This window comes from Strix uralensis, chromosome 11 (assembly GCF_047716275.1).
Source record: "Strix uralensis isolate ZFMK-TIS-50842 chromosome 11, bStrUra1, whole genome shotgun sequence".
Taxonomy (NCBI): Eukaryota; Metazoa; Chordata; class Aves; order Strigiformes; family Strigidae; genus Strix; species Strix uralensis.
The window spans coordinates 4,164,796-4,187,345 of record NC_133982.1 but is presented as its reverse complement, the minus strand read 5'-3'; the positions used below and the strand labels follow the sequence as shown (position 1 = coordinate 4,187,345).

The 22,550-nt window shown below is 54.4% G+C and overlaps 1 protein-coding gene across 1 annotated transcript in view; it reads right to left on the bottom strand.

The window, feature by feature from the left end:
• Nucleotides 1-21,925, bottom strand: part of CCDC33 (coiled-coil domain containing 33) — a 44,868-nt gene extending 22,943 nt beyond the window's left edge. The window contains exons 1-9 of the mRNA XM_074880006.1: nt 21,616-21,925; nt 20,778-21,238; nt 19,653-19,835; nt 8,983-9,146; nt 4,057-4,181; nt 2,284-2,393; nt 1,414-1,515; nt 1,128-1,219; nt 852-972 (exon numbers count right to left, since the gene is read on the bottom strand). Coding sequence (XP_074736107.1) covers nt 852-972; nt 1,128-1,219; nt 1,414-1,515; nt 2,284-2,393; nt 4,057-4,181; nt 8,983-9,146; nt 19,653-19,835; nt 20,778-21,238; nt 21,616-21,925 — 1,668 coding nt within the window. The remainder of the gene's footprint in view (nt 1-851; nt 973-1,127; nt 1,220-1,413; nt 1,516-2,283; nt 2,394-4,056; nt 4,182-8,982; nt 9,147-19,652; nt 19,836-20,777; nt 21,239-21,615) is intronic.
• Nucleotides 21,926-22,550: the final 625 nt, after the last annotated feature.

Sequence of the window (22,550 nt, the reverse complement as noted above, 5' to 3'; positions counted from 1 at the left end):
AATTATTGTAATGAATGAAATGCACCAGCAATTTTTATGATAATTCACCGCCTCGTGGGCGACTTGGCATTTGGCCGGCCTTCTCTAAGTAATATTTTATTTATGGGCTCCCCGAACGTGTTGATACAGGGTGTTTTGCTCCAAGACAATCAAAATTCAGCACACGGGGGAGAAGGACTGAGATGGAGAAACGTGCGCTCTGCTGGTGTTTGGGACCAGCTGGATCCATCTTTTTGGGGCAGCTGGACATCTGCCCTTGCCACGCTTTCGGCTGGCACTTTTCAGAGGTGAAGGGATGGAGCTGCTCTTGTTTTGAGGGGTGCCAGCTTCATGCTGGCTTCTGGCTCGGCTGCTCCATCGTACCTCCTCCCTGCCCCACCATCCCTCTAGTGCCCTGCCTCTCCCTCCCTGCCAATTTTTGGCAGGGCTCGGGAACAAAAGCGGGGCCCTCCTCCTGCTTGCTGATGATGCCGCGTGCCGAAAGCATATGTTTCCCTGGCAACAGCTATTTTGAAGATGTGCGTCGCTAGCTCTCCCGGCGGTACTTGAGGCCCTGGGAGGAGAAGGTCTCTGCCTTCGAGAGGCGGCACTCGAGCTGGAGGCGTGAGCGGAGCAGGGGGAAAAGATGAAGGACAAAGGCACAACCGAGGAGCTGCCTGTGGGTTTCTGCAGGCAGGGCGAGGTGGATGTGGGGACCGTGTCTCTGATGCTCAAAGAATCTCTTTGCCCCTAAAGCTTTTCCCTGCATGGGGTGCTCAGCTCCCCTGCCGAAGGAGGGATGCTTATCGGTACCCGGCTGGGATGGATGCTGCCAGACTCATGCATCCCCGCAGATGCACTCGGCCTTGTACCTGCGGGTAGCCGTGGTTGGCAGCTCGGGTGATGTTGAAGGCTGCTGCTGGAGGGTCTGGGAATGTGATGGTGGTGGGGCTCATGCCAGGACAGGAGATGGGATGTTTCTCCATGTGGTGCCTGAGAAGTGATGAAAAGGAGGAGAGTCAGCATGTGTGGGGCCACATCCGCTCCTGACAAGCCAAGCACCATGATGGCACCAGGGATGTTCAGGTTGTCTGAAGCTCAGCAACCCCCACCCATGTCACCAGCAGCCCCCCATGGCCATCACTCACTTGTACTCCTGAACATTGGTCACAACTCTGGCCACGGCAACGAGGGCCCCAGAGGGGGTGGCCAGTGGGGCGGACAGCCCCTGCAGCAGCACCTGGGAGGTGGGGGGTGTCCATGGTGAGGGGTCAGCAAATGTGGAGGGAAAAAACAACTGCCCTAAATCAGCATCAACAGCTGCCAGAGCAGGAGACAAGGTGCAGCAGCATCCTCCCTGAGTTGAGATGCTCTGGCCCATCCAGGACTCTTCGAACCCCCCTGTCACCTCCTGTCCCCAGGGCCACCTCTCACCTCCAAGGCCACATAGCTCAATCCATCGCAGCGAGGGATGAAGCTTCTTTTGCGGATGATGGTGACGTGCAGGACTGTCCCTGCGGGGTCCTGTGTCCTTGGCTGTTTGCGAAGGAGAGCAAACCGTGGGAAGAGGAAGGGTCAAGGCCACCAAACGCTGGCGCTGGGCGTGCAGACGGCCCATCACCGACAATAAAGCACCAACTAATAATTAAAGCTCACTGTTCCCTGGAGCCTTCCCGGAAAAGATCAATATAATAAATCCTTCTGCATTTAAATATTTAATCACTCCCAGTCTCTGTGCAGGAAAGAGGAAACTTATTTCTGCCAGTCAGAGCGTAGGGGAGGCTGATTTGGGAGAAGTATTGAGAGAGTTTGCCAGGTCTCATCTGTACAGGGAGCTATCAGCCAAGTCCCTGGGACTGTCAACAGGTTGGGACAGAGAAATCCTCACCAAGGGGCTTGGGAAGCGGCTTCTCTATGGCTGGGTACCTGCCTGCAGTAATTAATGCATCGTGGTCCCTGTTTAACAAGCACTCTGATGTATGGCCTGGCCCCGCATCTCCTTCCCCAGGATACTGAGGGCAAAAGCTTGAAATTTCATTGCTTTTCCTCCACATTTTCTTAACGGAGATTTAAAAAGCCCAGCACAACGCCTGCCTTGTTCCCACCTCACAGGAAGCCCGGGCAGCTCTTTGCTCACAAGCCTCTTTGAGCACCTTCCCAAGGTTGCCAAATTCAGGTTTTCCATAGGGACTACGGCATTACACAAGGGTCCCTTTGCCCACAACCTCCAACTACAGCTGAGCTGAAAATTAGAGTTATATGCAGGAATAAACAGCAGAAATGAGGGGCAGGAGCCGTACCTACCAGCACCAGCGTGCAATGGTAGGGCTGGAAGGGCTGGAGGTGCCGCACCGGCAGCTGGAAGGTCCCCAGTGCCTCCTTGGTGGCTTTGTCTGCCACGGTGAGAGTCAGGGCTGGAAGGGATGAGAGCAGGCAAAGAGATGGGGAGAGGTTTGGGGAAGGTCTGGCTGAAAAAGGGACAGAGGCGATGGGGGGATTGATTCATTTTCAGCAACCCTTTCCCCTCGCAGGTCATGGTGGGGTGGACAGGGGCAGGATTTACACCCCTCCTGGGTTTATATGCGCACACACACGTGCATCCCAAGGAGCCATCGAGAGCATGTCCAAGGCATCTCCAAGAAAACGAAACCTGTGAACAACTGGCACCAACACAGCTCAGATTCCCATTCAAGAAGCCAGGATTTCCCACTGACCCACCTAATCCACCTCCCTGGCTCCAGACCACCCTGCTCAGCTGCCAGGGTGTGATCCTGCTCTGAGCCCTCCCTGCCCCGGGGTCAGCCCACAGCCCACAGGTGGGTTTTGCAGACACTCACCACCATGGCATCAGCCCTCTTGGGGACATCCAGTCCCTGTCTGTCCCCCCAGCATGGCAGCATCATCCCCACGGGTGCTGGCACCCCCAGTTCTTCCCTTAGTTTAAAGCAAAGCTGCAATTTAGTTGACAAGCACGAGCAGGAGCCTTTTATCAAAAAAAAAAAAAGGAGCTGATGGAAAGGAAAACCGCCCTCTCTTTATGCTGCCATCAAGACTTGGGCTTCCCTTCCCCCAGCTTAATGACTGTGCCGAGGCACCCGCCTTAACTCCTGCTTGGCCAACCTGGTGATGCCACAGGTTGTGCGTGTCCCCAGAATGAAGACGATGGACCAGGCAAGTGCATGGACCACGCTTTCCCGAGCTTGTGCTTTTCAGCAAGTGCTCAATTTCTATAGAGATTTTCTTCCAGCCCCTTGTGGAAAGAGCACAAGAGAAAACGTTCTGGGGCCGAGCGAGAGCAAGTATCTTTTCTGCTAGTTATCACTGGTGATAGATCACGCTCCGCAGCCCTGCTGATGGAAACTGTATTGCTGGGCGAGAAAAGGTGCGAGCTCCACGTGGAAATGACAGCCCTGGTCTGAACATCAGGGGGATGAACACCTCTGAACATCTGGGGGATGCTGGGAGGCAGACGAGAGGGGCCGGGGGTCTCCTTGCATCTCTCCCAGTACTGCATGGGGCAGGTTCAGACTACATCAAAAACTCCTGAATTTCATTTAGGTCAGGGCCTAATGGGATTAGGCATGATGTGAAGATTAGCTCCCACAGTTTGTTTTGCAAGGGTTTGATTATAATCAAATCCCAGACCCTAATACCATGAGTTTTATTACAATTACAGACTTAGCAGCCCTGCAAGGGGAGTAACAGCACCATGATGTGGGTCCAACTGGTTGATGCAAGGTGTTAGTGTCAGGATGGCAGCAGGGAAAGATTTGGGGTGCTCTCCCTCGATTCCAGTTCGCATGGGATGCTTTGGAGGACACCTGGAGCTCGGCACTGTCACTTGCCCCACCCTGCAGCACATATCTGGTGGCATGTCCCTCCTGGTCATGCCCTGAAGCCACCACAGCCACACAGGGCTCAGGGTATGGCTTGTCCATGGCCACCCTCTGCCTGGGTGATGCTTGGGGTGCTTTGGGGCACAGGTTCTGTAATATCCCAAAATTAACCCTGCGATGAGATGAGACCTGTGTCCCAGTCCCCGGCATCCCTGTCCCCACAGTCCCCTGATGCTCTCACCTGCCCAGCCCGCATCTTCAGCATCCATTTCCACTGTCACCTCTTCCTCCCAGGTGGGTGTATGGGTGGGCACCGAGGATGCATGGGTCGCCTCCAGCTTCTGCTTAGCCCCTCTGCTGGTCTTACTGGGAGGAAAAGAGAGGCAAAACAGGCCGGTTACTGGGTGACAGAGGGGAATGTGTGAGCAGGGAGCTGAGCCTGGGAGAGGGACGAGCACCGTACCTGCTCGGTGCAGCTAACAGTGGCCAGCCCACCCTCCCACCACCCTTAACTACCCCTGCTCTGAGGGTGCTGCGCTGGGGGTCCAGGGATGGTTTTACTCCTGGCCACCGGATTCTATCGAGCCCCCAGTGATGCGGTTTGCAGACCCTTTTATCCGAAAGGCTGTTTCAGACCCCGGAGGCTAATTAGCCAGTTGTATTGATGAAGGGACAGGGAGGAGGTTGCTGGGAAATGAGAGAGAAGATTGAATGTTAACGACCACCATCATTAAACTCAGCACATAACAGGGCTGAGCAATAATTACAGTGGCGTTAGTGACTATGGGCCCTGGATAATTCTTCATCTGCAGTGGTGCAGGGCCATCACCATCAGTGCTTTTTGGGGTTGTTCCTCCCACTTTTATCAATTGATCATCAATTACTCATGAGCTTGGCTAATTATAATAATTCCCCCCTTATTAGGGAGTCTGGCAGATCTTTTAGGGGGTCTCCGCTGGCCAGCGAGACACTTGGTGTTATCCTGGGAATCCCAAGACCACAGCAGAGTCCCACCACCTGGTAACATGGTGACCTCAAGTCTTCTCCATCCCTGACTATGGGGTGAAGGGGGACGGTGACGTGGCACCAGGCCAACATGACACACATGCCCCAGCCCTGTCAACGGGTTGCTCTGGATATTAAGATGATAAAATGTCCAGTGCTGGCTCCTCCAGGAAAGCTCTTGCTGGAGCAGAGCCAACACGGCTCTTAGGGAGAGCTTACATCAGTCACTGTGGTGACTGAGAGCAGATGGTGGCACTTTGCCACACCCTGGGAGCTGGAGACTCCAGCTCTGGGGGAAAGGAGATGATAAAGGTCCTTCCAGCTGTAGGGTGAGCTCCAGGTAGTGGTGGGACCGAGAAAGTTCATCTCAGACAGATGGGAGGATGCTCTATGCTTGCAAAACCTCCATCTCCTCTCGTTGCTGAAGACACAGGTCTAACAGACCCTCAGCCACGCTGCATCCACCTCCCATGCTCCTCTCCCATCTCCCACGTGTCCCCTTCCCCACCAGAGAAGCCCACCTGCATCCAGCAGGAATGGTGCTGAGCCGGCCAGCTCTGTCAGGTGGGAATTAGCATCGAGCTGGCACCGTTGTGGAGGGGCTGGAAGAAAATCGGCTCTCCAGTAATGAGCTCTGTGGGGGATTGCTCTACCAGCAACGTGCTTGGAGTCCGAATGAAGCCAGACCTGGGCTGGGGGGGTGGGAGGAGGAGGAGGGTGAGAACAAGCTGCTCTGGGCCCCCTTCATTATAGACTTGCCTAAGGATGAGAGAGCATTCAAAAAGAGCTGTGAAGTGGGGAGGGAGGGGGGGAGGAAACAACCCACAACAGTACAACACATGGGGATGTGCTTCAAAATCAAATGAACAGGCCGGGGGCAGCAGGAACGGTGGAGAGCAGAGATAGTTTGATGTCTCCTCCTCACCCCAGCCAGCTCCAGACCTGCTGGTGGGGCAGGAGATGGGGTCTCCAGCAAGCAGGCGCTGCAGACAGCTGCCCTGGGGATTGCATGCCTTGGGGCAGGACATGGCTGGGATGGACCAAAGATGCTCCTCTGATGCTCTGCATCCCTCCCTGCCTGCTCCAGGGCAAGCGCTTCGCTCTGCTGTGCGGGGATGCACCAGCCACCCACCGCTGTGATAAAAGATAAAGATAAAAGATAAAGACGGCCACCCCCGGGGAGTTATTATACATCAGCGTCTCAGCTACAGTGCTTGGGGACAGCATCATGCAGCCTCCCCGCTGCGTGTGACTCCCAGGTGCCCAGCAAAGGGCTTGGCAGGGCTGTGCCCAGCCCTCGTAAATATTTATTTATCCAGCATTATAAGTTATTATCTCTACAGGGTGAGTTATTTCTCAGGGCTGACATCCCCGCAGAGGCAATGTAGTGGTGTAGGTGCATAGTTCTCGGGGAAGAAAAATCCTGTGCAGCACGGCCACAGTTTGCAGGACTGACATCCAGGGTGTTACCTATGCGGCGGTTGCAGGATCCGGCCCTGGGGAAGGCGATGCTGCCCCCCCACCACGCAGCCCCACTGTGCTCGGTGCTGAGCTTGGGGGGTCTCAGGTGCCATTTGGGTAAATAAATATAGATAAATAAATCAGAGAGGTATAAGAGCAATTTCTGAAAAGATTAGAACGAGAGGAAGAATTATAATTTCCCCTCTCCTTTGAGAAACCCGATTTTTACGTTGCTCCTGACCCTCTAACAGTCCATCTTCATCCCATCATGACCTAAGCCGGGTGCTGGGGTGAGGAGGGGACCCCCAAAGACCCCACTTGGTCCCACTTCCCCCACATCCTTGCTCTGGGCTTATCAGCTGAGCCCCTTGGTTTATATTTGGGTACATTGCAGAGCCAAAAGGCTTTGCTTGCAGGAACACCCTAACGCCTTCCCAGGTGGAGCACCCCATCTCCACCACCACCAGGACTGCTGCCTGCGCAGGCAGACTTGCAGGCAGGGGGACATCGGAGTCCCCATCCCCCAGGCTGGGAGCAGATGGTGCATTCAACAGCGACCTTGAGTTTCTTCTCGCAGTGCTAAAGAGCAGAAAGGAAGAAGCGAGGAGGCACTTGCACCCGCCCGCGGTACTCAATGGAGAGGAGAAGCTGGCCTGAGCCAGGCGCTTTGTGCTGTTAATTGCAAACACACCTGGCTCCAGCACACCAAGGTCATCCCTGCATCACGTCGGTCCGGGGGCGATTTATCTGCGCGCATGAGGGAGTGGAAGGAAGATGCAGAGCAAACCAACGGGTGCCCCTGAAAGCAGGGAGGGGGGATTTGCCCAACATTCAGAGGATGAGGAGCAGAGCCAAGCTGCTGTCAGGTCCCCAAAACATCCCTGGAAGAGAAGGCCCATCCTCTCCAGAGCAGGGATCAACCAAAGCCCATCGGGATGCCTGTGCAGGCTCTCCTGCTGCTTGATGTCTTTCAGATCCACTCTGCTAAGCCTTTGCCTCCCCAATCCTCTGCATCGAGAGCTGGAAATGATGCACACAACTATGGAGTGCTGTGGGATGCTGAGTCCAGGCACGAGCGGCTGGGACAGCCTCGAAGGACTGATGTGAGTGGTATTGCTCCCCTCCTCCCATCCCACTCCTGATTTTGGGGGATGATGCTCTGGGTGCCGGCGGTTTGAGCGCGGGCTGGCTCCACTGGTGGTACCCAGCTGCCTCGGGGGATTGACTGCCACCAGGTCCCCACCAGCACATCCACTGACTGCTTCTGCTTCCCGTCCGTAAAAACCCACCTTTTAACTGCAACATGCTACTCTCCTTCAAAAGCAAGTGCCCTGAAAAACAATAACTGATTCCCTTCTGCCTTGGCTCCCTCACTATGGTTACTAAAAGGCCCCTCATGTGTCCTGCATCCCTAATATCACCCTCCCCTCCCCTCCATCACTCCCCTGTTACCATGGCAATGCAGTGATGGAGCAGCACCAGAATGTAAAGAGAGATGCAACAATCACACGCCACCCTCGTGCTATCATTTAGGATATTGATGTTTAAATCTCCTGAGATTATCTGGGTATAATTGGTTTATGGAAATAGAGACAACTCCTGCAGTGGAGTTACTCGGGCTGTCGGGGCAGAGAGCGGGTCCTTGGCACAGGGTGGGTGAGAAAGAGGGGAAGGGGTGATGGAGGGCCTGCCGTTTGGGCTGCCAGCCCACGTGCCAGCCGGTTCCCACCGGGCTGCAGGTGCCAGCCAGCCCCAGCTGCTGAAAGCCCGATGATGGAGAGCCACATCCCTCCTGCCCAGGGAGCCTCCGGGATGTCTGACGCGGCTGGGAGCAGGCACCATGGAGAAGAGGCATACTGTGCCACACTGACAGACCTTGGGACACCCTTCACCACGGAGCTCAGGGTTTCTACATTGGAAAATGCCCAGCAAGCAACAGTTTGCTCTACGCACTTGCAGAGAAGATGTTTCCAGGCTTACACAGTCCCGGCTGCTGACTGTCCCTAGTGGATGAGTCCCGGCCCTGCTTCCCTGTCCCCTGGCATTGATGCACCCACTTGGGTACCAGCCTGCCCCAGGGAGATGTCCCGGAGAAACCAAACTCTGCAGCCAGGAGATGCTCCGAAGTCACCAACAGCTTCTTTCTCTCCCCTTTTTCAGGGAAGCGATGCCAAAGCCTCTCTGCCTCCTGGAAGGGCTCTTTGGGATTGCAGGTTCACCCCGCAGCAGTGCCGAGCAGAGCAGCCTCCCTCTTAACACAGACCAAAGCATGACCAGCTAATTGAGTCCCCTGGCACATGCATAATGCATGAGGAGCCACGTTCTCCTTACCCAAGCATTCTGTTTTATTTATTAAAACACTCTTTTATTTATTGTGATATCTTCTTGAAACCCAGGCAGCATTACCCTGTGGATTCTTTGACATCATTTTATACTTTCAATATTAGGAATGCTTTCTTCCTGACGCCCCAGCGAGTCAAAGCACCCCATCCCCTGCCTTCCCCCATCTCAGTGAGGAGTCCGGGCCCTTCTCCCTGTACCGAGCATCCCACAGACGTGATGTTTGTGCATGTCACCGCAGAAGAGGTTTCCACCCTCCCCAGGGCTTGCAAAGAGTTAATAACAGTGTGACAGCTCCTAAACCCTTTCACCGTGTCCCCATGATCTCTGTTGTCCCCCTTTGCAGACGTTGGGTACTCACATGACAACATACGGCCACGGCACCCGGCCGTCCCGCGTGGTCGGCAGGTTGCTGGCACCATGGAGTGTGACGGTGATGGCTTCCTTCCCCACATGGGCCATGTGTCCTCCACCAGCCACCTGTGCGTGCCTGGGCTCCTCTGTCCTGGCGGGGGACTTGGATACCTGCTGGCAACAAGCAGGAGAGATGTCAAGGTGAGGAGTGGCTGGTTGCTCCTGCAAAGCTTCAGGCACGTCCCCATCACCCAACCTTGGTCCCATGGCCACAGCTCAATGCTGAGAGTCCAGATAGGGGATATGGTGTTCCCAGCACATCCCCATGACCTAAACTTGTCCCCACAATCCCTGTTCAATGCTGGAAGCCTGGATGGAGAGAACAAGCTGGGGAGGTGGTGTCCCTGGTGCACCATGGATGTCACCATGCCACGGCAGGGTCATAACGGGTGCCAGGCCCTCTGGGAGGCCACCCAGCAGCATGAGAGCATCCCACATAGGTTGAAAACAGCCCAGCATCCCTGCTCAGCATGGTCCCATGGGGGCCAGCTACACCATGGTCCAACCAAAGGTCCCAAGCCAGGTCACCAAAACAGGGATTAACCATCTGAAGAACCTCCATTTTCCCCATGGCCCTCAGACCTGCCAACACCCACCCCCCCCGGCCCCCACCATCCCCCTGCTCCCCCTTCTTGTCAGCCCAGGCATTTCTGCAATTTATAGGGACTCCGCAGGAATTGGGATCTCAGCCCAGTCCAGGGGGAAAAGCTCATTAATTCCCACCAGCTGATGCGATAAGGAGCAGCAGAGCCACAAGCTGCCACTCCTCACCCGCGGGGGGGACCATCCCCGTGCCCATCACACCCCGTCCAAGTGAGAGACAGCACCGTCCCCCACTGGCTTCATCCTCGCCGTGCCACCGTCTTGGGCAGCATGCAGAATTAATACATTTAATATTGCATAGTGCTGTGGCTACAAGGGGTTAAAACCCACCCTGTTCCACTTCAGACCCTGCAAAGCAAACCCTTCGGGCATCCTTCCCACCTCCTGGGGTTGAACCAAGAGCTCCAGCCCAGCAACCACCCCGCGGGCTTCTCAAAGCCACTGCTTGCAAATCCCCTCCGACACGTGGCTTCACCTCCAAACTCTGTAATGAGGGGCTGGTTCGTCCTAAGCCCTCTCCCTCATCTCTCCTGAGGCCACCCAGCTGCAGTGGTGATGGGCTTTTCAGCAGGGAAGTGACCGGCCACTTTGGGGGGATTACAAACCCAAACCTGAGGATCGCTTGTGGGATGGAAACCTGGATGCTCTGACCACCAGCAGCCTGGAAAAACATTTAAATCTGCTTCCCCCCCACCCCCTTATTTTGTTGCTGTCAGCTCAGAAGCCAGCTGGAGCTTGGGGCTGGGTGCTGGGGACAGACTCGGCATCTGTGACAACCAGAAAGCGACACCGAAGGAGCAGAAAAAGTGGGGGAGGATTCCCTGACCTGCAGAGCGGATGGCGGGGAAGGATTTCAATCCCACCCCAGGCTCCATCTCTGTGACAATTATCCCCCCTGCCCAGAGATGCTGATGGAGAGGGAAAATTACAGGCTTTCTTGGCCTGATGTGGGATGTCACTCCCCACAGACATAGGGTCTTCCTGCTGGTGGCCAGAGCTGCTCCACACTCTGTCTGAGCACCTCAGCTCTCCCTGCACCCCCAAAATCACAGCACAGCAAGTCCTGACAACTTCCCAAAGCTTTTCCAGAGAGGAAGGGAGAAGGGATGGATGTGGAAGGGCATAAACATTATCCTAAAAAAAAAAAAAATAGCATGATTTTGCCCCATCCAGCATCGGCAAAGAGGGCAAACTGTGGGATGGACCTGGGGGAAGGAGGAGGAAAGCACAGACTCGTGTTTAAGACCCCTGGGCTGTATCAACACAAGTTGCATCACCGAGGGAGGGCAAGGATGTCTGGGGGCTTTGAAGAGGCAGGGGGCCAGGTTTGCAGGCAGGAAGCACGCATGGGTGTGCAGGCAGGGCAGGCAGGGATGCTCTTCCTGGAGACTCCTCTCTCCTCTCAAGAAAGCATCTTTTCAGGCTCCAGCTCTGGAGTTTTAGTGAGCATTTTCACCCCAAATACTCACTAAAAACCCCATCCAGAGGAATTCCAGCTGGCAGAGCTGGGAAACAACCTTGTTTTGAAATGCATGGACACCTCCGAGCTTTGCTGATGGAGTCCTGCTCTGGGGGACCCCAGGACCTAAGCTGTGATGCCGGATCGGTGTCCCACACCACACCCTTATTTACAGCTCCAGATCATTATTTTGGGACATTTTCCTATGTTTTCCCTATTTTCTTTCACATTTCAGATAACAGAAGCAGGTTTCTTAGTGCACATCTTCATACCCACCACTTATATTTATATCTCCCTAAAAAGCCAAGTAGGTTTTACTGCCAACAATGGTTACAGCATGATAATTAGCAAGGGGTTTTAATAGAAAATTCACGAGCCGTTAAGCTAAGTAAAACCCAGCAGGAGAACAAAACATTTTAAAAATAGCAGGCACGAACAATGCCAGGCTTTACAGGCAACTGGTACCCAAAACCCTCAGCAAAGCTGTGATTAACTACCAAAAAAAAACCCCAGTCACTATTCAAAGCCAGGAGGGAACTCAGTATTTCTTCCAGAAAGTAGGGTGCCTGCAGTTCCAGGTAGAGCCCACGCTTGTTTTTCAGCTCTCTTACTCAGTGGGAAGCAAAACTTCCCCATTCCTGCCAAGCCAAGTGCTCTCATCCAGGAGTTTGCAACCTGTAACATGTAAGAGGCAGAGAAAAAATAAAGTTCCCATGTCCCCAGGGGTCTCAGCTGGGGACACATGTTTAAAACATCTTGAGGTTCCCTTGTAGCATCACTGACTCCTGCAGAGCAACTCGAGCATCTCGCACAATCCAAAGCCCTGATCCCATGCAGCACCTTAACCCCAAGCCACCCTTAAAGCATCCTTAACGATGATTATTAATTATTCACACTGCAATGTTGTGGGGAGGTTGATTAACGGTGCCTGAGCTGCCACGATCATAATTTGTTTTTCTATCAACTCTTTATCATCTCGAAAGAAGCATCGGGGCCCAGGCAGCTCCTCTACAGCAGCTCTCAGCCAAGATTAAATTGCTTCTGGCTGCGATCTGACAAGACATAAATAGCCTCAAGAGCCCAGCGTTTAGTTCGGGGAGGACAGCCCGGGCTGGGAGCCAGCAGGGACCTCCAGGCATGGCACTGCAGAGGGACAGGGGCTCCTCCATCCCTGCTTGGCCCCTGCCCACAGCTGGAGACCACAGCTGCATTTTCCCCTGGCAGAAGGTCGGTGCTTGCAGAATGCTCCTTCAGGTTTCATTTCACTGGTGCATTGGACAGCACAAGACCAGAGGTGAGCGCCTGGGGCTGTACATCTGCAGCGTTCACCTCCTCAACCCCAGACACAGCCCTGCCAGTGCTCCTTGGGATGATACACCGCTGCTCTGCAGGGGAAGACACCAACCTCTGCCCTACCATGGAAGGATTAGGACCCTTCTGGTCCTTCGTAGTGAGCCCCACAAGCTCTCCAGCACTGGCTAAAGCCAGGAGCGATGCTGCCACGGGAGCGGGGATCTGCTCCTCTATGGTGGGAACGTTCACAGCCCTGAGCTCCTCCCTGCCCCTGCAATTTATGAGCGGCTGTTGGGAATGTGTCAGCTTTATCCTCCTCCTGAGACTTCATAAAATAATAGTAGGCTCCATGAACGAAGATGGACTGGGGCTGGTGTGAGTTTTCCTATGTGATGTCTCCCCAGGCTCCTTTCAAGCTTCCTTATGGCAGCTAAACACTAGCAAGCCGCTTCCCCTCCCCTGGCAGCCGAGAGGCTGGAAAATAAAGTGCCAATTGGCTTTAAACAAGCAGCAGGATCAGGCCACAGGTTACACCTCCAGCGCTGTGTCACGGGGGGTCTAAACACAAGGTAGGGCTGGAGCATGGCCAGGACATCCCAGAGCCAGGCCAGGACATCCCAGAGCCAGGGGAATGGGTCCCTAGGTGTCCCTTGGGACGTCCTAGCAGGTCTCAGGGCTGGACCTCAGGGCTCTGGGATGTAAGAGTACACCAAACCACCCGTGACACAGCAGAACATCTCCCCGTAACAAGGACAAACAGCCAGCTAACAGCCGCTGGTCTCCATCACAGCAGTGAGCGAGCACGCACCTCCGGGCACAGGCATGGGGAGGGGGGTTTTACACATCATCAGGCAGCAAAAATGGGTGAAATATGGGCTTACAGCAAGGACTTGGTGGCTGATGGGTGAGTGGATGCAGCTGCTTCACCCAGGGCAGCCTTCTCTCAACACGCTGCATGAGGGACAATGTAGCACCCTGAATTCATGGTTTTCAGGGGGTGGGAGATGTGTTGCATCCCAGCTGCCCCGTGCCCTGCTGTTCCCATGTCCCCAGGCTCTGCGTCAGTCCCTGTGAGCCCGGGGTGTTAGGGTACAGCTTGACAACCCACATCCGTATGGTTTTGCACCCCCCCACAAGCATCACGGCTCCTCGTCTGTCTGCCCTGCTTTCCAAAGCAACCGGAGCCTCGGCGCTAATCAGATTTGAGGCTGTGAAATCTCATTTGAGGCTCTATTAATGCATAGCTGGCATGACACAGGCCCCGGCCTGTCTCCAATGAGCAAAACAAGGAAAGCAATCTAGCCGGGAAAAATGCATCTCCCGGAACAAGCTCGGGGGAGCCAGCCAAACGCAATTACAGTTAAAAGGAAGATTAAAACAGTATCAGCACTCTTCTTCCTCCGACCCCTGCTCCCACCCGTGGGAGAGGAGCACTGAGCTGCACCGATGGACATCCCCAGCACCGTGGTCCTTCAAGCAGGGATGCAGTTGTAGCGGGATGCTGTCCCTTCAAAGCCAAGTGCTTTTGTACGATGCCACAATCTCCCTGCACTGGTGGAAGGCATGTGGGCTCATCCACGGTTTGCTGATGCAGCACGGGAAGGTGTTACCCTGCTGGGTCCAGCCATGGATGCTTTCTCCCTCTTTGCTCAGACACCGCTAGGGTTTTGCTCCCTGATGCCTTGGAGCTGCTTGGCATGGGATGGGACAACACAGCCCCCCTGTAACGATACCTACAATTAGCATCTGACAGAGAAGACCTTGCCCTTGAAAAATAGCCTCTACGATGACACAGAGGTGGGTGCGCAAGTCAAGGAACAGCCATCAGCTTCCCAAATGAAAGGAGGAGGTACGCGCATGGTTTCCACTTCTAGGAGCTAGCAAGGGTATCCTCCCCCTTGCAAAGGCTCTAGACTCTGGCAAACGCAGCTCAAAACACAGCCCTAAGATAAACAGCCATATGGTTGGAGAACTTCAGCTCCACCAACGGCCTGAGGCAAGCCCGAGCTTGTTTTTTGAAGCGAACCCAATTGTATTACAGGGGGTATTTCCCAACACCTTCATGCAGCAGATTCAAACCACCCTCCAAAGAAAAACACCCAAGCGGTTAAAGTCCTTTAGTAGATCCCCAGCAAAACAAAAAGCGAGAGGAAGAAAAGCGATGCAGGAAAGCAAACACTGTTTTATTCATCGTTTCATCCTGCCAGCCCCAGCCCTCCCCACTGCTCCAGTAACTCCCATTGCTGCACGCAGACACCGCTGCTCTGCTCCTACTTCCCAGTCAGCAGCAGGGATGGGGGGATTTTTCCCTTGGATTTGGGCTGAGCTTGATTTATTCTTCTTGCTATTATTTTTAAGCAAGATGTTTCCTCGAGGGGACCCTGCGGGAGCTCATTAAAGATCACAGGACGGTTTTGGGGTGACAGGAGGGAGGATGCTCTCCCCCCTCGGCACACAGGAATGCTGATTCCGAGCCGATTTCCCTGGGGACCCCCCTTGCCGCAGGCCGGGAATCCCTTTGGGCTAAAAATTGCCAAATTCATTTTCCTTCCATTTATGTAGAAAACTCCCAATTCACCTGTCAAATAATTAAATGGGCCGCCAGCCCAGTATCACCTCGTCTGCTCCATTAGGAGAGTTTTACACTTGCTATATTTATCAGTGGCATCAGTGCAATTTCCTCCCCCCCACCTCTTAAAATGGAGCAATTTTCTCTTTTTAACCCCATTTGCTTTTCTTATCAAGGCAGTTATTTGACACTTAAAGGGACATGATGACTTAAATTGCAGGAATTAGAGCTAGCAGCCGCTCCTCCTGCCTGCGTTTCCTCCGAGCAGCCAAAGAGTTTGTGCTTTACAGACAAGCAAATCAAGAAGCAGCTTGGAAAACCTCTTGAGGATCCATCTTCTCCATCTGAGAAGATTTTTCTCCATTTTAGCTAAGAAAATGTGAATTGCCACTCTGTGCTGGCCCATTTCCATGCCAGATCTCCACCTGGGCAGGGAGAAACATGCGGTGAACAGGGGTTTTGGACCAGGCTGGGCAGCCTCAGCTTCCCAACATTTTGATAGGGGATATAATTTCTTTGCAATACATCACCAGGAACACCCATTTCACACTCAAAAAAAAAAAATCTTTCAGTAAATTGAAGCTATGCAAGCGGCAGCCCAAAACCATTTGCCTCAGGTCCCCTTTTGCTCCCCACTCCCTCCAGCATAGAGTGGGGTTGATCAAGGGATGTTGAGAGCTGGGGCACTGCCGGAGGAAGGCGAAGTCCCCGATGAACCCGTCAAGGCGTGCTCCTCCCTGGGCTGACAGCTTTTCAAAGCCCTACAAATTGCTCGCCGGAGCGGCGTTATTCATCTTGCCTGCATCCCAGGGCGAGCCCTGCCAGTAAAGTTTGTTTTTCAGCCTCATTGGGCTTTCAGTGAGTGGAGGCAGCTCCAGCCCCTCACCCTGCCGTCAGGGCTGCAGGCTGGGGAGGAGGGCTGGACCCCTGCCACCCTCACTTGTGACGGCCGCTGTCATCGGGATGAGTGATGGATGAGCCGGCTGGGGGACAGACGGGAGACACACGCCATCCATCACCCGCTAACAGAGACCTCTGCCCCAGCCCTGCCGCTCCAGTGATGAGAAGACAGAAGCTTTTATCCACCATCATCGCTCGGCGAGATGGGGCACATCGTGGGGGCATCCGCATCCCTGCACAAGCACCCTTGCCCTGCCCCTGCAGCCCTGCTCCTCCTACCACTGCAGACAAACAGAAATTCAATGTCTCAGCCCAAAACAGCCCCTAAGCCCCTCAGCACAGGCAGATGGTTGAGCCAGGCTTGCAATCAGGTCTGGGTTTGATTTAAAGCATTCAGGAGAGGCCAGACCTGGGCTTAGCTTGCTAGATCTGCTGCTTTTTGCTGGGGAGCAAATCCAGCTCACAGCTTGTCATCCACATCTGGCCAGGGGGGAAGGGACTCTTGAGATACCACCCGCATACATTAAGGAAGCCCCAGCCTGAACTCCCCCCAAAAAGGGGCCAAAATTAATCCAGCTGTGGCTCAGACTCCCCCAGGTCCCTGTGCCTGAAATACACTTGATGCTTGAGGAGTCACTGCTTTACCTTCTGTATCCTGCTTAAAAAATAAAGGTGGTCGTTATTCCTGGGGAATGTTTTTGTTCGTCCTTGTGATTTATGTTACACCAAGTCACTTTGCACCCGTACATGCTGTACTAGGGAAGCTGTTTAGCTCCATGGGGAATCTGAAGGGATAAAGCACAGCGTAAGCGGAGCCAGGAGCAGGTTCGGTCCCATTTTTCAGACCTGTTGAAACTCCATGAGTCACAGCTGGCATTGCACAGCGTGGATGGGGTGTGCTTAACATGGGAAGCACCAGCTGCGTCTCACCCAGCTGCCTGATACTCCTATGCTCTTGCAGCCTGGTAAACAAGCAAGACCGAGCAGGAACACAAGCTGTGTGCAAACCCATTTGCCTGCTGCAGAAAGGCTGCGATTCCTTGTACCCTGACAGCAACAGATTGCTGTTTTGGGATGGGCGCCTCGCTGCCAGCTGGTCCAGGGAGACTGGAAACAAACCATCTTCTGTGGGCTTGCAACCAAGTCCAACTGCCAAGGAGATCTCCAAAAGCTGGCTCCTTCCCCCTAGCACCACATAGACCTGCTGGATGTGAAATGGGAATAGTTCCCAGAGGAAGGGACTGACTTATGCTGACCTCGGGGCTGACTGCCCATAACTGAGCCCTGTGTTCCGCTGCAAAGTCCCCAAAGGTCCTGGTGAGCCCAGTCCCCTCTCCTCCATCCCTGCCAGCCTGGGGGTGGAAGTATCCCTGGGGCTGAGAGCTCCAAGGCTCAGCTTCAGCCATCTCAGCGACTGAGAGATCATCCATGGCACGTTATCGATCTGCTCGGTGCCGTGTCCAGGTCCTGGGACAATTAGGGAGCCGTCTGGCTCTGCAACACGCACGAGGCATTTGAACAGCCAGCAGAGCCTCCCGCTTCGTGCCTAGGAATACATTATCTGCCGTCTGCGGTGAGATGAGAAAAATCATTATTCCTGTGCCTTGGCCTTTTGGGTGGAGCTCAGCACCCATTCATCACCTCCACTGTCCTGCAGATGAGATGCTCAGCACAGAGGCCGTGTCAAGGAGCTGGTCACCCACTGGGATGCGCCTGCATGACTTTGCCATTTGGGAAAGGAGAACAGATGGATGTGATACCCCAGCCTCCAGATTTCTCAGCACTCCAGCCTAAGCAGCAGCCTGTGATGGGACTCCTCACCCCTCTGAAGTTGCCCCTCCCCATGCCCCAGCATTACCGACTCCCCAAACTATTGATCACCCAAGTCCTGCCTGAATTTAGGAAGATCTTTAGGCTCTCAAACTTCAGTTCAGGGTTCACCTTCACCATGCACTGGCAGGATCACCATGTGATGCTCTGAGATCCTCAGGTTTGGACCACTGAGAGCCAAAACAGCTCCAGACTAACAAACAGCTCCCATAGCTTCAGCTTGCCAGATCCAGGTTGCAGCATCCCAGCAGTGCTTTTGGAGATTAAAACTCTTATCTCCACCTGGTCCATCCCCCCTCACCATAACCCAGCACAGTTCAGCCACTCTCCAACATATTTTCCATCACTCCAGCCCTCCCAGGAGGGCGGGGAGCCAACATCCCCCCGCCTCTCAGCTTTTAATTTTTAAATAAAAACCACCCTGGCAAATACTTGCCCAGTGACATCAGCAGCAGGTGATTTATTGCATTCTCTCTGGGGGCCCAGGAGCAAAATTGCATTTGCTAATGCCTCGCCTTACGCCCCTGGCCCGGCTCCGCATCCCGCTCCGCATCCCAGCTGATTGCTATCGATTTCCACAGCTCGAAAGAGTTTCCGTCTAGACGTTTGCTGAGCAAACTCAATCAGGCCTCGCTAATAAGTGTTTCTGGCCAGTATATTTTCGGCTGATCGGGGCAGGGATAGCACATCCACTTGAAAACCAGGAGAGACAAAGTGCTGTGAAGGGTGAGGAGTTGCTCCAGGATCCTGAGGGTTTGCGATGCTCAGCGTCTTGCCTGCAGCACAAGGAGCAGGCAGCTGCCCTGGAGAGGGGCTGAGCAGCTCAGCAGGGCTCAAGCACCCTGTAACTCCTGTGAAATACACGGACCAAGTGTCCCAGAGCCATCAGCAACACATTTATCCTGTACAAGGGAAAGAGCCGAGGCACGAAGGTGTCCTGCAGCACTGCAGCAGCAGGTAGCCCCCGTGCACAGCACACCGTGGGGGAGAGGGATGCCAACCCAATTTTTACCCTACAGCCACACCAACATAGTCACCAGGACACAGAAGCACATGTCCGAGCACTGAGGCATCCTTGTGACCACATCCCAGACACAAGCCACCACCTGTGGAGTCCCTTGTCACCTCTCCACCACAGGAGCCCTTAGCTGGGGGGCTGAGTGAGGGCTGCCAGCCCCATCCCTGAGCCAGCAGCCTTTGCTGGTGGCCCAGATGCTACAGAAGACCTTGTTGTCAAACCCACCATCCCCAGCTCTCCCACCAGCCCAGCTGGAGGACATGGGGGGCTCCCTGGAAGGAGAAGAGAGCCCAGAGAATGCCTGGGGAAGGTTCATGAGATCAATCCCGTCTCTGGTGCTGTAATCCAGCTTTCTCAACCAATGTTTTCACAGGTGTATAAGACACCTCTGAGAGCAGCATAGACGACATCTTCATCCACAGACATGTTATTCTTACAGTGAGATGCAGGAAATGGAGCCCCTGGGGTAAGGGTTGTCTTTTCCATTTATTTAGACAGCTTTCAACATAACTAAGGAAAAAGAAATGCAGCCTCTTGGACTATGGTAGCCCTGCCCTATGGTTCCTGCAGTTTTTAGAAGTCTAGATTTGAGCTGCAAGATGAAACATTTAAGATGTGTCAGCCCCAGATGCCTGCAGTCAGCATTTTAAGATCTAGGAGACACCATCCACTGTCTGAGGATGGCCAGCTTACAAGGCTGCCTTTTGGCAGTAGAAATGCAGAGTTTGATGTCTCATTCCCCCATCCCCATGACCAGGCTGTGAACGCAATGGTCTGCGAGCAGGAGCGGTGCTGGAACCAAGCTGGGACGGGGACAGGATGAAGGTGGTCACGTCCCCTTGCACCCCTCCATCTCCTCTCCAGCACCTCTAACGGGAAGCTACTATGAATAATAGCATTTTGTTATTAATTTAGGATGGTGCCTTCTCCACCGTTTGCACTCACCTGTGCTGGTGAAGAGGCCAGATCCAGGCTGTAGTCCGATGAGGAGAGGTGAAAACTGCTGCAGCTCAGTGGTCGCCTTGGGGCAGGAACGGAGGAAGAGGAGAAGGAGGAGGAAAGATGCTCGTCTGCTGAGTCACCCGGGAGCTCCAGGGAGGAGCTGAGCACAGGGTCAGCCCGCAGCCTCTGGTAGTAAGAGAAGGGGTTTGAAAGCCCAGATTTAAGTTCCAACACCTCTTTCCCAGTCCCCGTCCCCCCCCATATCCCCCATACCATCTGCCCCCACATTCTCTAATACTTGGGCTCAGGACCTCATCCTTCAAGGGCAGAAGTTTTGCAAGAAATAAAAAAAAACCCAACAAAAAACTAAACCAGCCATAACTACCCCAACATTTATTTTAGACTTAGAGACCCCCCATGCATCCCTAGAGATTGCTCCTCCACAGCTCCAACTGCCTCAGGAAAAAAAAAAAAAAAGAGAGTGATGCTGGGGGGTGTCACCCTCCCTGGGGGTCTCTGCTGGAGGGGCTGCCCTGCACCAGCCAGGAAGGTGAGGGGGGTTTGGGTGGGTTAAGCAGATGAGTTGGAGGCTCTGGTCCTGCTGCAGGTGCCGTGGGTGAGTTCTGGGGCAAGCTGCGGGACTTGTGCTTGGTAGGGGAGGATTAGCATTGAGTTGGACCATGCTGGGGCAGGCAGAGCCAGGTGAATACCCCATAAAGGATCTTTCCCTGAAGTTCTGGGCATGGTTTGACTGTAAGACCCTCTTTACTGGCTTTGCTTGGGTGGTTGCTGTCTCACCAAGACCCTGTCTGCATCTTGAGCTTGTCTCAGCTTGCTCATGTCCTGGACAAAGAGGGTCCCTAACTTTGGTGGCAGGCAAGGGACAGACACCAGGCTCCTACCCAGCAATGCTGAGGAATGAGGGAGGGGAAACTGAGGCAGGGATCTGCTGTTTAGCAAAGATACCCCCTAAAAGCCATAGATACCTTTCTTTTTTGCCTCTATCCCACCTGGTGCTTATGTGGGGCCATCTAGTTACCATAGGGCCAAATCCTGTCCTAAGCAGACTGGTCTGCTCTAGTTTTGCTGGAGCAAGGATCTCTGATCCCCAAATCTCAGCTCTCCTACCTCGAGGGAGCAGGCACGGCCCTCGGTGGGCAGCGAGTGGTAAGCAGACTCGGGTGTACGGAGCGAGCGGCTGGGGACAGGGATGTCCAGAGGGGCTGGTGTGGGGGCTGTGCCTGCTGCTTGCTGGTCCTCCTCCTGGGTGCCAGCGGGGAGCGGTGGGGACAAAGTCAACGTGGTGGGAGGCCGGTGCTCATGCAGGGACGCGGTGAAGGCCAGCCGGCCACAGTGCATCGCTGGCTGCTCGCTGCCCACCCGCAGCAAAGCCATCACGGCGCTGTACCGGTACCAGTCCTCATCCCTCCCAGCGGAGAGCTTCATCCGGGGCTGGTTGGTGCGGGGGTAGATGGCGAAGAAGGCTTCGCCCACCTGCCTGCTCATCCTCATCCTCTCTGCCCTCCCAGGGAAGTGCAGGGCCTCGATGCGGAGCCGCACGTCATGGTTCCTGTCGTTCTTGCAGAAACCTGCTGGGAACGGTAGGGGGTTGAAGTCTTGCTTAGGGGGGCTGGTGGTCTCAGGAGCATCTCCTGGGCTCATCCATCAGCAGCCCTGGTTAGTTTTGCTCTGTGAACACTAACAAATGGGTTATCCAGCCTGGATATATCTAGATTTTTGGTGTTTGCATCGGTGGTGATGGTGGCCCCACTCTCCAAGCTGGACCCTCTCCATCCACCCCACTAAGCTCAGACAGCTTTGGCTCCAGCTCAGGGTTTTGCTGCAGGCATGAAGGTGTGGGCATAGTACAAGGGTTTTCAAGCCTGAGACAGGCTGTGCTTGCTGCAGAGCCATGCTTCTGGGTCACCTTCCCGCTCAGCCTACCCCATGACATCCAGCCTCTTACCTCTGGGCAGAGTGAAGGTGAATTTCCTCCTCTGGAAGGAGTAGATCTGGTTGAGGTTGCTCTGCTCGATGGTGTCAGTGATGCCGGTGCTGCTCTGGATGATGTCCCCACTGTCGACGCGGAGCCGGACACCAGCACCAGAGCCCTGCAGCAGCGGGTTCTCCACAGTGAGCTGCAGGGCGTAACGGCCCCGCCGGTTAAACTGGGCACTGACCACCTCAAACTCAAAATCCAGGGTCTTCTCCTCAGCCTTCAGCCGGGAGCGCTGCAGGGTCAGGGGGATGCAAGGTTCCCCTGCCTTGACTGCCATGGGGACAGAGATGCGATCTGGAGACACAGTCCTTGATAGCAGGGACCTCGCAGGTCTCTGCCCTGGAGCAAGCCCTCCCCGCAGCTTGAGGCAGGTTTTTGAGCCAAACTGGCTCTACTGCTTTTTGAGCCAAACTGGCTCTCCTCTTCTCCTCTCCAGCAGGGAAAGTGCCTGGGGGTGCCCCTGGGTATGTGTTTGCTTCACATCTCTGCAGGCAGCTTTCAAAGGAAGCAAAAAAGGAAAAGAAAACTCAGTCCCTGAAAAAACATCCTTCGGTGCTGTGGGGAGATGCTGAGAGCTTTCCTGCCCCTGTGCAATGACAGAGACAGGGGATTTGAACTCCAGTTTGTTTGCTGGGAAACCAGGTAACTAGATGCGAAGCAGTGGCTGCCTTCCAGCAAACAGCCTGGGATATCCAGGGTGATGTCGAGCAATGCAACGCAGACGCGTGTGTGCATACAGGGTGTGCTGGGGGAGTGTGCATCCCTGCAGCAGGGAGTTGATGGCTCCTTGAGCCCTTTTTCTTGAGAAATTCACCACAAAGGGGTTTGCTGGATGTTTGCAGAGCCTCCAGGAGATGCTGTTGAGGATGGTGCAAACCAGTTGCTCCCTTGTGTTGCTGACC